This window comes from Spermophilus citellus, assembly GCF_964194105.1.
Source record: "Spermophilus citellus genome assembly, chromosome: 3".
In the NCBI taxonomy this organism is placed as follows: Eukaryota; Metazoa; Chordata; class Mammalia; order Rodentia; family Sciuridae; genus Spermophilus; species Spermophilus citellus.
This window is the reverse complement of record NC_138184.1, coordinates 217,539,608-217,554,339: the sequence shown is the minus strand read 5'-3', so window position 1 is coordinate 217,554,339 and position 14,732 is coordinate 217,539,608. Positions and strand designations below refer to the sequence as shown.

At 41.9% G+C, this 14,732-nt stretch overlaps 1 protein-coding gene across 1 annotated transcript in view; it reads left to right on the top strand.

Moving 5' to 3' along the window:
• The window catches only part of SLC37A3 (solute carrier family 37 member 3), a 46,844-nt gene that overhangs the window by 25,147 nt on the left and 6,965 nt on the right, over positions 1 to 14,732 (top strand). Inside the window, exons 7-13 of the mRNA XM_081286405.1 lie at positions 1,195 to 1,291; positions 4,417 to 4,501; positions 5,413 to 5,591; positions 8,190 to 8,331; positions 9,942 to 10,043; positions 10,591 to 10,638; positions 11,297 to 11,448. Of these exons, the coding sequence (XP_081142531.1) occupies positions 1,195 to 1,291; positions 4,417 to 4,501; positions 5,413 to 5,591; positions 8,190 to 8,331; positions 9,942 to 10,043; positions 10,591 to 10,638; positions 11,297 to 11,448 (805 nt within the window). The remainder of the gene's footprint in view (positions 1 to 1,194; positions 1,292 to 4,416; positions 4,502 to 5,412; positions 5,592 to 8,189; positions 8,332 to 9,941; positions 10,044 to 10,590; positions 10,639 to 11,296; positions 11,449 to 14,732) is intronic.

Sequence of the window (14,732 nt, the reverse complement as noted above, 5' to 3'; positions counted from 1 at the left end):
ATTTCTACTCCACCACCTGGTCCATCTCTTATTTTTTCTCTTGACTCTATTGAGGTCACAACAAGCTGCACATGTGTAAAATGTACATTTTGAAGAGCTTTGGCCTGTGTGCGCCTGTAAGCCATCATCATCATGAAGAAATGCCCCTTGAGAATTCCTCCTTCCTACTGCTCGTGTGCTCATCCTTTTGCTGCCATCTCTAGGCAACCATTGATCTGCTTTCTATCTTTTCAATTTTAATTTCCAAAATTTTATATAAATGGAATCATTCAGTATGTGCTCTTTTTTGATCTGCTTTAATTCAGCACAATTAGAAATTCCTGTTGTAAGTATCAGTAGTTCATTCTTTTTCATAGCTGGGTAGTAGTTCATCATACCACATATGTTTCTCTCTTTAGCTGTTGATGGACATTTGAGTTGTTTTCAGGCTTTGGTACTACAGATGCAGCTACAGTGAATATTTGTGTACAAATCTTTGTGTGGATATATGCCTTCATTTTTCTTGAGTAAATACCAAGAAGTAAAATGGCCAATTTATGAGGTAGTTGGGTTTTATCCTTTTAAGAAACTTGAAATCTCTTCCACAGTGGTACCATTTTGCATTCCCACCAGCAGAGTGAAAGAGTTCCTATTTTACCTTCTTGCCAGCATTTGGTTGCTTGTTTCTTGATTTTAGCCATTCTTAGAGGTATGACAGTGATATCTGATGATTTTAACTTGCATTTCCCTTATGTCTAATGATGTTGAACATCTTGTCATACTTATTTGCATCATCTATTTCTTTTCTTATAAAGGTCTTTTGCCCTATTTTTTAAACTTTATTTTGAGATGATTATAGGTTCATGTTCTTTAAAATTCTAGTGCATTGTCTGTTTTCATAGAGTTTTGAGAGTTTTTTTATGTTCTATGTAAAAGTCTTTTATCAGATAAGTGATACATAGATATACTCCCAATTTGCAGTTTTTCTTTATTAATTCTTTTAAGTGTCTTTGGATGAGCCCCAAATTGAACTTTAATAACATAAAATCTTAGAAGAGACCTGATGTTTTGTCATTTGGTGTATTTAAAACATTTTAAAATTCATGCTTAGTTTATAAAGTGAATTTTTCATGTTATGGTAATTTTTATTCTGAACTGCATATTGAGTCCCTTATGACCTTATTGTCTACTCTTTTTTTCTGTTCTCCTTCCCAGGCGAGGAGTTGTCTTTGGTCTCTGGAGTGCCTGTGCTTCTGTGGGCAATATTTTGGGAGCATGTCTAGCTTCATCTGTTCTACAGTATGGTTATGAGGTGGGTATTTTTTCAGATTTGTGTCTGTGTGTGTATGTGTGTAAACATAAGCTTTTTTCCCCTTGTGCATATTCAAGACTATGTAGAGCTGTGTCTGGGTAGGGCACAGCTTTTGTTAAAATTGAAAAAACTTCCAGTGAATTAAAACACAAAATTTGCTGGGCATGATGGCTTATGCCTATAATCCCAGTGGCTCAGGAGGCTGAGGCAGGAGGATCTCAAGTTCAAGGCCAGGGTCAGTAACTTAGTGAGGCCCTAAGCAACTTAGCAAGTCCCTGTCTCAAAATAAAAAGGGCTGGGGATGCAGCTCAGTGATAAAGTACCCCTGGGTTAAATCCCCAGTAACCTGCCCTCCCCCCTGAAAACAAATTATTCATGGCAGATGAACCGTAAAAAGAGTCTAAAGACTAGCACTAATTGAGAAAAAGTATTTGAAATCTATGATATGATAAAGGGCTAATCTCTTTGATATATAAAAATAGATCTTTGTAAACTATGTTACTAATCTCTCTTATATAAAGAACACTCACAAATTTTAAGGAAAACACCAAAATGATACAGAAAGAAAGATAAAGGATTTGAATAGATAGATGATGGAAAGGAAGTAGAAATAGCTTAAAAATGTATGAAAAAAATATTCAACTTTTCTCATAGCTTATACATTCATTTAGTAAATATTTAAGTTCCTTGCTTTGCTGTAAGACACTGAAGAATATAGTATTGACCAAAAGGGGCAAAAATCTCCATCCTTGTGGAGCTTAGGTGTTAGTGGAGAAATGTGAATTACAACTACACCAATAAAAATGGAGGGAGAGAAAGAAAGCTACGCTGTATGCTTATTAGTGTAGCCCCCAAAATTGATGAGTTGTGTTCCTGAGGCCATGAATAGATGGGCATTGCGACTGGAGAGTACAGAACCCCTTGAGGGGGTCGAGATGGCAATGTCTGTCAAAGTGGCAACTTGCAGTTCACCACCAGGAATTAATTGCTCAGGTGAATGTTGTTAGACATGTAAAAAAAGATGTATATACAAAGCTATTTTGGCATTTTTTGTAGTAGCCAAAGATTGAAAACAAAGTCAGCCAATAGAGAAATAGTTAAATTCTGATAAACCTGTTCAAAGGAGGATTTGGCAGCTATGAAGTAGTAGGTCAGGAAACTGCTGTTAGAGATCAGGCACTGGAAAGGTCTCAGGTAGCAAGGCAAAAAGCAGCATACATGATGCCATTTGTTAAAAAAAAAAACAAGGAAGGGATTTGGGATATAGCTCAGTTGGTAGAGAGCTTGCCTTGCATGCATAAGGCCCTGCCTGGGTTCAATCCCCAGCACTGCAAAAATAAATAAATAAATAAATGAAACCCCCCCCCCAAAAAAAAAAAAAACCAAGGAAGAATCAATGAGTATATATGTATCAGCTTGTGGGTTTCTGAAACAATCTCTGAACAGTAAAAATTTTAAAAAATTTAAATGACAACAGTGTTGGGGCAATTGAAAGAATGAATGGATTGCAAGGTGTAGGAAAGTGGAATTTTTACTATTATTTTTTCTTGCTTGAATCATATGACTATATTTCTTACTCAAAAACCAAAATAATTAAAATTAAGTTGCCTTTTTAAAAAGTGGACTTTTTTTGGCAGTACTAGAGATTAAACTTGGGGGTACTCTCCTACTGAGCTACATCCCCAGCATTTTTTAAATTTTTATTTTGAGAAAGGATCTCACTAAATTGCTAAGGCTGGTCTTATTTGTGATCCTCCTGCCTCAGCCTCCCAGGTTGCTGGGATTACAATTGTGCACCAATAGTACTTAGAAAGTGGATAAATTTTTAAAGGCAACTCACCAGGAATTCTGGTCTAGTTAGAAGCCCATCCTCTGAACAGGCACCTTTATTCTAGTCTGCTTAGCTTTGCTCCTGGATTGTTCTGATTGGTTCAGATGGAAACTTCACTGTACCCCTGTGCTGTTCCCAGGCTTGACTTCTGGAAACATTGCTTTTATTTTGTAACTCACTTGTTGAAAAATTCAGATTATCTGTCTATATCAGGCTTCAGTCTCTTAAATAAATGCAGCCTGGCTGTCGACTTTACATATTCTTTTTTTTTTTTTTTTTTTTTTGTGGTGCTGGGGATTGAACCCGGGCCTCGTGCGTGCAAGGCAAGCACTCTACCAACTGAGCTATATCCCCAACCTTCTTTACGTATTCTTTCTTAATTTTTTTGTGGTCCTGGGGATGGAACCCAGGGCCTCTCCCTCCTGCTTACTGCTGAGTTACACCCCCAGCTTGGCAGTTACTTTAATTTGGTGTCACCTTTCCAAGTCAGTTTTATTCCCTGTTATCCCCTCACAGAAGCCCTTGCCTTTGGTCATGCAGTGACTTTCCACCTTGTTCCCACCCTGTACCTTTGCTCTCCTTTGCCTGGAAAGATAGGACATTCATTGCTTTGACTTTCCACTCTTTCCTAAATTGTTGTCCAGCTGCTTCAACCTCTTTTTAGCTGCTTTCTCCATTTGAATTCTGTCTGTCTGTCTTCCTTTCTTCCTTTTGAAGTACTAGGAATTGAATGCCAGGGTGCTCTACCACTGAGTTACATCCTCAGTCCTTTCTTCTATTTTATTTTATTTTGAGACAGGGTTTTGCTAAGTTGCCCAGGCTAGCCTCAAACTTAAGATCTTCCAGTGACAGTTTCCATTGCTGGGACCATAAGCATGTGCCACTGCCCCCATCCCTGTGTTTCTTGCTGGGGCTGGACTTCTCATTTATTTAGCTGCATGCTACCTTATAGTATTGTATTGTCTTATCGTAAGTGTTGTTTAATCCCCACACCTGGATGTAATGTCTTTGATGGGAGACTGGGTGATGCAAAAATTTTGAGAGCTAGTCTTGCTTTTATAATCCAATAGGGCGACTGAGTGTCTAAGGGGCCCTGTTGATCCTATGTGAGCTTTGTAGAGTCCTTGGGAAGATGAAAGGAGAAGTCACAAGTGGAACACTTGGCAGATCGCCTGGTGCTGAAGTCCTCCCTAGTCTCCCCCTCCTTCCTGCCCCACTCCTCTTTACCCTGCACTCATCTTTAAGGACTTGGTGATGACTGCCCTGTAAGAACCACCTCTTCCCTCTCGTTCAGTATGCCTTTCTGGTGACAGCGTCTGTGCAGTTTGCTGGTGGGATCGTCATCTTCTTTGGACTCCTGGTGTCACCAGAAGAAATTGGTGAGGAGAAGCTGTGTCTTTAATTCAAAATGTCTTATTGTAAGAGGCAAAGGGAAATATGAGTCCAGAAATGGAATTTCTTTTTTTCCCTAGGAGAACTGTGAATTCCTTCCAGCAAAATAAAGGAGTACTGTTGGCATTTGTGTCTTGTTGGCATTGTCCCATTCATGGCATAACTGTGTGTTCAAATGAAGTGATACACACCTTTTATAGATGAGTCTTAGAATTTGAAAAACTTTTTTTTTTTTTTTTTTTTTGTAGCTCTGGGGATGGAACCCAGAGTTTTACTCATGCCTCGGCAAGCGCTCTGCCACTGAGCTACATACCCAGCCTCCAGATGATTTTTATCATTGAGATATTGACTACGAATTAGCATGATTGTATTTCTTTACTTTTTTTGTGTGTGTGGTTTTGGGGATTAAACCCAGAGCTTTTCACAAGCTAGGCAAGTACTCAACTACTGAGCTACATCCTCAGCCCTTTTTATTTTATTTTGAGAAGTGTCTTATGGAGTCACCCAGGCTGGCCTCAATCTTTTGATCCGCCTACCTCAGTCTTCAGAGTAGCTGGGATTACAGGCATGTGCCACCACCCCTGGCCCCAGTTGTTTCTTCTACACAATGGCAATAGAAATAACATCAGCTAGGTGCAATGGTGCACACTCATAACCCCAGGAATTCAGGAGGTTGAAGCAGGAGGATCACAAGTTTGAGGTTCACTAAGTTTAGCAACTTAGTGAGGCCCTGTCTCAAAATAGAAAAAAGGCTGAGGATGTAGCTCAGTGATAGTGCTCCCCTGAGCACCAATAAATAAGAAAAATATCCTGTAAGTGATGATATATGCAAACCCTTTGCACCATGCCAGGCACACAGTAGGTGCTCTGTAAATGGTGGTTTTTATTGTTGTTTTAGGTCTCCCAGGTATTGAAGCAGAAGAAAACTTTGAAGAAGATTCCCACAGACCGTTAATTAATGGTACTGAAAACGAAGATGAGTATGAGCCCAATTACTCTATCCAAGAGTCCAGAACTGTTGCCCAAGTGAAGGCAATAAGCTTCTACCAGGCTTGCTGTCTTCCTGGTGTCATACCGGTAAGAACTGTTCAAATCCCTTACCACAGCCAGTAAGGCGGTGTGGCCTTGAGATTTACTCTGCCTGGGATAAAGCTTTTTGAGTGTTTAGCTTCTCTTTGATAGCTTGGTTTTAGGAATGCATGTTCAGAGATATGTTGCATAGTGTCCCTCAGCTTATCTTATATCTGAAGCAGGATTGGCAAACCTTTTCCATGAAGAGTCAGAGTAAATTTTTCAGCTCTGAGGGAACCATAAAATCTTCACTGACCTTCAGAGTTAAAAGGCTATAGACAGGATGGGCATCGCCAGACTTGACCTACTAGCCCTGTTTGCAGACAGTCATCTGGCATGGGATTAAGAAAGCAAAATTGAGATTTTTTTTTTTTTGGTACCAGGGATTGAACTCAGGGCTACTTGACCACTGAGCCACATCCCCATCCCTATTTTTATTTTATTTAGAGACAGGTCTGACTGAGTTGCTTAGCGCCTCACCATTACTGAGGCTGGCTTTGATCTCGCTGTCTTCCTGTCTCAGCCTCCTGAGCTGTTGGGATTACAGGCATGTGCCACCACGCCCTGCTCAAAATTGAGATTTTTAAATTTGTATTTTATGGTGTATTGAGGTATATAGACTTACACACAGACCAAGAATGGTTTCAACGGCTCATTGACTGCCTTGTTTGCCTACATTCTAATCTTCCCAGGGGAAAAATTGCCCTTTTTTAGAAGGTCTAGAGCAGACTGTGCCACAGTGTCTCTTGGGCAGCGTTCCAGCGCTGCCCCAGCCCAGCAGTCAGGAGAGCTCCCTAACGGGCTCCCTCATGCTGCAGCGGTGCTGTCTTGCGGTGCAGATGCTGAGGCTGGAGTGGAAACTGAGGCATAGGTGATGTTTCCAGCTTACCCACTCCCTTTCTGTGAGACCTGGGATAAGTCACTCAACCCATCCTCATGTCTAGTTCCCTCTCCAGTGGGATAGAGATTACCCCAATCTTCCCTGGTGGCCAGGACATTGGGTTATTGTGTTGTGAACAAGCACCTGTTTTTTTGTCATTTTGTTTTTTAATGGTGCTTCATGAGTGTAACCCGCCCCCCCCCCAGGTAGATTTAGTTCTACAGGACATCTTATTTTAGACTTCACAGTCCTCTTCTGCCTGTGACCCCAAGGTAGGAAAACACTTAGAACAAATAGGTAATTTGGAGTTAAAATGTAAGTGTGATTTCTTGCAATTTTTAAACTCAAAGATTTTTTTTTTTTTTTTTTGTACCAGGGATTCAACTCAGGGGCACTCGACCCTTGAGCCACATCTTTAGCTCTATTGTGTATTTTATTTAGAGACAGGGTCTCAGTGAGTTTCTTAGCACCTCATTTGCTGAGACTCGCCTTGAACTTGTGATCCTCCTGCCTTAGCCTCCCGAGCTGCTGGGATAATAGGCGTGCCCACTGCGCCTGGCCAAAGATGATTTTTAATATAAGGGAAATGAAAGTTCCTTTAGTCCTGTTCTTAGGGCAAGCTATAATCTTTCAACTAGATCCTAAAATATTCCACTAGTAAGAGTTTAATTTTTGAGACAGACTTTAAATTTGTTGTGACTGCACATTGAACTCTGATGCTGTTTCTTTGCACTCACCAGCCATTGTTCTCTGTTGAGGGTCGGGGTGTGAGGGAGGCCGAGGTAACTTGGTGCCTTTGTCTTTAGCAAGCTGTCTGGACAGCATGCTCTGGTGACTGGGACATGGCTCTATAGGGGTGGCTGCTGTCCTGCCAGGGGAGCTTTTTTAAAACAAGTGATACCCAGGGAATAACTGGCTGCCCCATGGCCAGGAGTGTACTGGCCAGACATCCTTTGAAGTCAGTCCCTCTGCTCCTCCCCCCTTTCCTTTGATGCTAACTGACAGGATTTCCTGGTAATAATGTGTTGAATGTAGGAGTCTCAGCCCCACCACCATCTTAAGGCAGCCGCCACTGCTTTCCCTCAAGACAGAGTGACAGGGCCTAGGACGAGCATGTTCTTCCTTTTCGACCCACCAGAGATGCTCTTCTCTGCCACTGGTGTGCAAATGCAGGGCTTTTGGAAGCTCTGATGTGAAAGTGGTTCTAATGAGGATGCTTTTCTTAGATCTTTGGCTCAGTCACATGCTCTCTGTGGTTCACAATATTAACTTTGCTGAAAGTAGAATAACCAAGAAAGTAAGAGCTGTGATGGTTGCTATTTTTATTTGCCTGTGGCTAATATTTGTCAGTGGCAAGAATATCATTCACCTTTATCTGAATAAGGAAATAGAGGTCTGTGCCCTGCCTTCTGGATTCCAAACTCTGATTTGCTTCTACCAGAGAACTTGGAGAAGCCAGGGATAGTTAAGAAAGAGCCACATACTATGCTTTTGGTTTTGTTTTTTATTCCAAAGGCCTTTCTGGAAGCTACCTGGAGTACGGAGAGAGGGAGACTGGGTATAAGTGGGCAGATGGGAATTTGTAAAGTTGTTTAATTTTTGAAGTCAGGCACCATTCATCCCAAGCTCTTATATTTCGCTGTGTTTTTTGATTACATTAAAAGCTGTGGTCATGTTGTGCCATGTTGTTTGTCCCCTCTGATAGTTGTGTGCTTGTCTTACAGTATTCACTGGCCTACGCCTGCCTGAAACTGGTGAATTACTCCTTCTTCTTCTGGCTGCCCTTTTATCTGAGTAACAACTTCAGATGGAAGGAGGCTGAAGCTGACCAGCTGTCCATCTGGTATGATGTTGGAGGAATCATAGGTATATGAAAGTGCATCTTCTTCCCTAATAGTTAGTCACGAGTAGCCTTTTACTGGATTGTGGAGTCTGACTCCATTTAAAGTTTAATTACTCATTCTGTAGCCATTTTCCCTAAACTGTCCTAACAGTGAACAAGCTCTTAAAAAGTATCCATAGGAAGGAAGCTCCAACCCAAGGCAAGGCTGTGATTTAGAGGGCTCTCTTTTCTCAGTTTTTTGTTTAGGAGTTTTTTGTTTAGGACTTCTTTTGTCTCGGGAAGTGCTTGAGATCTCTTTAAACACAATTCTTTTGTATACTTTCAGTGCTATCTTGGCTCTGAAGCTAATTGTGTGAGAGATTCAAGTTAGATGTGAATGTGTTGGTTTTCACTGCCTCTCACCTCCTCCCCTCCCTCCCCCCAGCCTAGGAAGCAGAAATAAAACCATGGTGTGTACATTGTCAGATCCTAGAGGTAGGGACAACAGCAGAAATTAATTTTTGTGTTTTGTAATTGCTTCATTGTGTACAACAGATTTTAACAGTGACTTTGTGCTATAGCCAACTTGAACAAGGAAGTAAACTCTTAAATAAGAAAGTTCAGTGGGTGTGACACATACATGGCTGTGGCAAAACCTTAATATCACCAGATGAGGTGGCACACACCTGTAATCCCAGCAGCCTGGGAGGCTGAGGCAGGAGGATTACAGCTTCAAAGTCAGCCTCAGCAATGTAGCGAGGCCCTAAGCAACTTAGTAAGACTCTTTCTCTAAATAAAAAAATTTAAAAAAGGGCTGGGGATGTGGCTCAGTTTTAAGCGCTCCTGGATTCAATTCCTGGTACCCAAAACAAAAACAGAACAGAAACCTTAGGTATATGAAAATGCATCTTCTTCCATAATCCAGAAGCTCTCTACCATGGAGCTACAACACCAGCCCTTTTTAAATTTTATTTTGAGACAGGATCTCACTAAGTTGCCCAGGGTGGCCTTGAACTTGTGATCCTCCTGCCTCAGCTTCCCCAATCATTGAGATTACAGGCCTGCACCACCACAGCCAGTTAGATCTGACCATACTTTTGTGCCTTCTGAAATTAAAATTGCCTAGATGCCGGCCATATGATGGGGGTGTACCAGGTGTTCCATATCCCCTAAAACTCAAACTGGCATTTTATTTGAATATGACAGTGTTACCCAAAGGAATCACATCACCTCCTGAGCCTCCTCACCTGTTTGTTCCTACTAAATCATAATTGCTGCATTTCATTTTAGTGAATTTTTGATTGGCACTGCTAGGAGCTTGTGAAGTGTGGTCCTTCTTTGATCATCTTTTAAATTAAAAAGCTGGGGAAAAAAATCAAGAGAAGCACTCACAATTTGTTTTTGTAGGGAAAATAGTAAGTAAGAAATCATGGCCCGTTTTGATGATTTTTCTTATCTTGATGTTGGATTTGTGGTGTCCTGTCCTCATCGACCATCGTGCTGATTTAAGTCAGTTTATCTTCCTAAAAGGAAATGGTGGTGTGGACTTTCGGGGAGAGCTGGTGCCATTTTGGCTGGACCTGACAATTCTAGAGAGTACAGGCAGCCGAGCTCACAGCTGAGATGGTTGTGACTAGTGTCTCTCTGTTTGAAGGTGGGACTTTGCAAGGCTTCATCTCTGACATCCTGCAGAAGAGAGCACCCGTGTTGGCCCTTAGCCTGGTCCTTGCAATTGGCTCCCTTGTCGGGTACAGTCGTGAGTATCCCTTACATCGTTTCCTAATCTCTGGGGAATAAGCATTTTCCTAGAGTAAGGGACCTGCCCTGGAAAGAGTCTGTGACCAGCTGAGGCATGATATGTCACCTTTGTATAGTCCTGTGAGTGCCAGGAAACACTGACATCATGGTTTCATTTGTGTCGGAGGAAGCTGGCGTCTCTTGCCTGGGAGTGTGTATGCTTGTTTGAGGGGTGGCTCCAGAGGGACAGCATTAGAGCCCATAAAACAATAAAAGGGGAGAGGTTTCAAAAGCAGGAAGATGCTGATTAGTAGACATGGGTATGTCCTCAGTGCTGTGGTGGTGGGGAGAGCTTTTCTCTAGCTTTTAAAAGTCTCATTAACTTGGGCACCAGCAAGAGGCAGACATTACAAATAAAAGTTGGAAAAGGCCTTGAAAGAACAGTCTCTCTTTGTGGCTCTGGGAGGGATTTGTGAGGTCATAAGATTCAGGCCTTTGTGTCCTCTTTGTGGACGCCCATGTCACTGTTTTTGTAGTCACTGTGGCGTGTCTGTGTCTCCTCACAGGTTCTCCAAATAATAAGTCCATCAATGCGCTTCTGATGACGGTTACAGGTACGGCGATGGCTCGGTTCACTGTGCTGTTCTTCTTTCTCTTAATCTGATTGCTACTAAAAGCTAGTTACAGGGAACTCAAGTGATAGAAAGGTGGTTCCTTTTCTAGATTCTAGTCTCTGCTCTAACTGGCTTTCTCAGTCCTTTTATGACAGAAGCAGTCCCTGCTGAGGCATTTTCTAAAAATTTTGATGTTGCCCACCTTTGGGTATGACTTCAGAAAGTGGCTGGGAAGACACCACATCGGAAACCGGTTTAGTCACCTGTACTATTGACATAACTTCTTTTTTGCCTGCTGTGTTTTTCTGTGTTTGGTTAAATTTAGGTGGTCAACTGATTGAATGACACAGCTCTGCCATAATAAAATTTGACGAGCTGGTGCCATTGGTTATTAAAGCAAATGTCACATGATTTGCTACATGTTTCCTTTCTGTGTATTTTCTATCAATACAGCAGAGTGTGACACAACTGAAGAACATCCCAGAGGAGTGGATGTTAACAGTTTGAATATGATACTATCTGGGACTTTCCTTTTTCTTTCCATTCCTCTTTAGCCTACTAATTACAATGTCAGAATGATATTTTGCCCTATCCAATGGCTTGCTAGTGTTGATATGAATCATGTTTTAATAAGAACCTGTTCTGTTTTTGACTTCAGGGTTTTTTATTGGTGGACCTTCTAATATGATTAGCTCAGCTATTTCAGCGGACCTGGGTCGCCAAGAGCTGATCCAAGGGAGCAGTGAGGCTTTAGCAACGGTCACAGGAATTGTTGATGGAACCGGGAGCATTGGAGCTGCCGTGGGCCAGGTGAGAGAACAGAGATGGGTTGGGATTAAATGCTAAATCTTTCATGGCGAGTGGAAAAGTGCCACTGTCTGGGCCACAGTAGGTGGCACTCTCGTGCTGTGGAATACTTGCTATGCCGAAAGCCTGAGGTTTTCATCTCCTCTGTGGCCCAGCTGTTGTGAACTGATGCGGAAGGTCCTCTGCCTTTCTTAGTTTCTTCTTTCCATTTTTACCTGCAGATTCTTCCTGTCTGCAAATAAACTAAGACTTCTTAAGATTGATCCTTCTGCCCCAGTCCACCACCCGCTTCTTCCGAGGCCAAACTTGGCGCTCCAAGTGAGGATGGTGTGAGACGCATGCATCTGTTATCCCCATCTGCATACAGACCCCATTTTTCTCCTCTTTTTAGTGTCTCTCTTCTAAAAGCATACGTGTCCCTGTACATCTGTTCTTTACATGGGTCCCTGTCACATGGGACCCTGGACTCTGCAACTGCCTCTGAGGCACATTGTTTCCTGCATGCCCAGAAACCTGAATATTTCAGAGCGTGGTCCATAAGTGTCTTGTATCAGAATCATCTGGGATTCAGACACAGGGCTTACTGCAGACTCCCTGTGGTGGGCCTAGGGCCTATGTTTCCCTAGGCCTTTGTGGTGATTCTTATACAGTCTGACATTAGAGAGCCGTAAGCTAAGATTGGCTTACCATATGTAGTCAGAACTATTCAAATTGCCCCTTTTTGCTTAAATTCAGGCTTTCTTTCAGGAAGAGATATGTCATGAAACATACCTCTCATGGGATATGGTAATTTTACAAAAATATGGATTTGGGACTTGTCTCCATGGGTGAAATAGTTGAACCCATGGAAGTGGATGAGGCATTTACTGGGGAAAGAGAATGCAGGTGGATCCTCAGAGAAGGCCCAGTGTCACATGCAGTCAAGGGAATAGCATTTGAGTAGGCTTTGGTCAATAGGCCATAGATGTGGAAAGGTCAGGAGAAGCACTGAAGGACAGAGCTTCTTAGTGTGGACATTTAGAAGGTCACTAATAGCTTGGAAGTTTGCTAGCTTGCCTACTGTGGGGGCAGTGAGTTTCTGATCACTGGTGGTAAATGAGAAAGTGGGTATAGAGGTAAATCATCTTACTGCTTGTCACCTTCCAGCCATGAAGTGTAGCTTATTGTGGACCTCCCTCTTGCCCACAAAGGTGGCATTTTGGCTTGTATTCTTCTGTAGCCCCCATACCTAGCTGGTGCTTGGCACACACAATAGACTTATGGTATTTGCTAAGTTATCGGAGAAGGAATGCATGATGCAGTTGGCAAATTGCATGCTCATCATATTTGGTTATAAGACTAGAAGGGGAAAAACCTTAGCAAGGTTTGGAGAATTATGTGATCATACTTTGGAGTAGAAATTTTAAAATGTTATTGGTTATCAGGTCAGACGTCTAAATTTTTAGGATAAAGAATGACTGTATTGGGCTTCCTTTTCCCAATATACTTCCTCACTGATGTGTTCTTCATTAATTAAATAGGTGAATTATAATTGCATTTCAGGGAGTATACTTTTATTTAGAATATCTCACCTGCCAACGTTGAGATCCCTAACTGGACTGGGTCAGCATTAGACTGACCTTCATGGTCATGGAAGCATATCAGGAGTGAATCATAGTTAGCTGTGCTCATTCCTCCTCTGTGATGTGTGTGTGTGTGTGTGTGTGTGTGTGTGTGTGTGTGTGTGTTGCTGGGGATTGAACCCAGGGCCTTATGCGTGAGAGGCAAGCACTGTACCCTAGCCTCCCTCCTCCATGTTGATTTCCAAAGGATGTCCCATTGCCTGAAATCACAAACTCTAGGACTTCAGATTCAAACTCTCTTAGCCTATCCCTCAGCCATTCCCCTGACTGCCCTGAGTAATATGGTTGCTGCCCCTTCTTCTATCTTCTCAAGAAAATAATTCATTGTTTACTCTTTCTGGTTGCCATAGCAGTGGATGCATACCTCCAGCAGAGCACTCAGCATCGTGCATCAACCTTAACTGGTTTGTCCATCTGTCCTCTGTACCAGGCTCTGTATTCCTGGGAACAAGGACTGTGTTTCATCCGTCTTTGTGTTTCCAGTGCTTAGCACTGTTTGGACACATAACTGGGGCTCAGTAAGATAAAGTTGTAGTACATGTCCAAGGGAAATGAGAACAGATCTCCACATTAAAACGTATACGTAAACGTTCATAAGCTTCATTATTCATAGAAGCTAAAAAGGAGAAACAACCCAAATGTCTATCAGCTGATGAATGGATAAACAGCAGTCAGAAAAGAATGATAGGTGAACCTCAAAAATATTATGCTGAGTCAGGCATAGTGGTGCATGCCTGTAGTCCCAGAGTCTCGGAAGGCTGAGGCAGGAGGATTGCAAGTTTGAGGCCAGCCTCAGCAACTTAGAAAGGCCCTAAGTGACTTAATGAGAATGTCTTAAAATACAAAATGAAAAGGGCTGGGATGTGGCTCAGTGGTTAAGTGCTCCTGGGTTCAATCCCCAGTACCAAAAAAAAACCATATATATATATATTATGCTGATAGGGCCAGGGATGTAGCTTAGTAGTAGAGCACTTGCCTAGCATGCATGAGATTTTGGGTTCAATATCCAGTACTGAAAAAGAAAAGTGTGTCTGTCTGTCTTGTCTATCTATCTATATTTGTTATATTCATATGAGATGTCCATAATAGATAACTCTATTGGGAAAAAATTGGGTTGAGGGTTGTGTAGGTCTGGGTGGGATGGGGGAATGACTACTGATGGGTAAAAGTTTTTTTTAGGGCTGATGATAATGTCGAAAAATTACATTTAGGCAAGATTGTACAACTCTGAAGATACACTAGAAACCATTTAGTTTTACACTTTTAAAAGGTGAACTTTATGTTATGTAAAGTACTTATTGACTATGCTGTTTTAAAAAAAGATAAATTTGCTGGGCATGGTGGCTCATGCCTGTAATCCCAGTAACTCTGGGAGGATGAGGCAAGTTTGAGGCCACCTTGGCAACTTAGTGAGATCCTGTCTCAAAATGAAAAATGAAAAGGGCAGGGAATGCAGCTCAGTGTAGGGTACCCCTGGGCCCCATCCCTAGTACCTACCCACCCCACACAAAAGTTGCATTCAGAGTGTTCAGATAGCCACTATGCTTCCTTTCACAGGTGATTAAACCTCTACTTTTTTGCTTTACATGTTGTAATCTAGGCTAATTGTTCTGCTTTAATTTTCCCACTTATAAAATTTAAACAGTATGTGATAAAAGCACACAG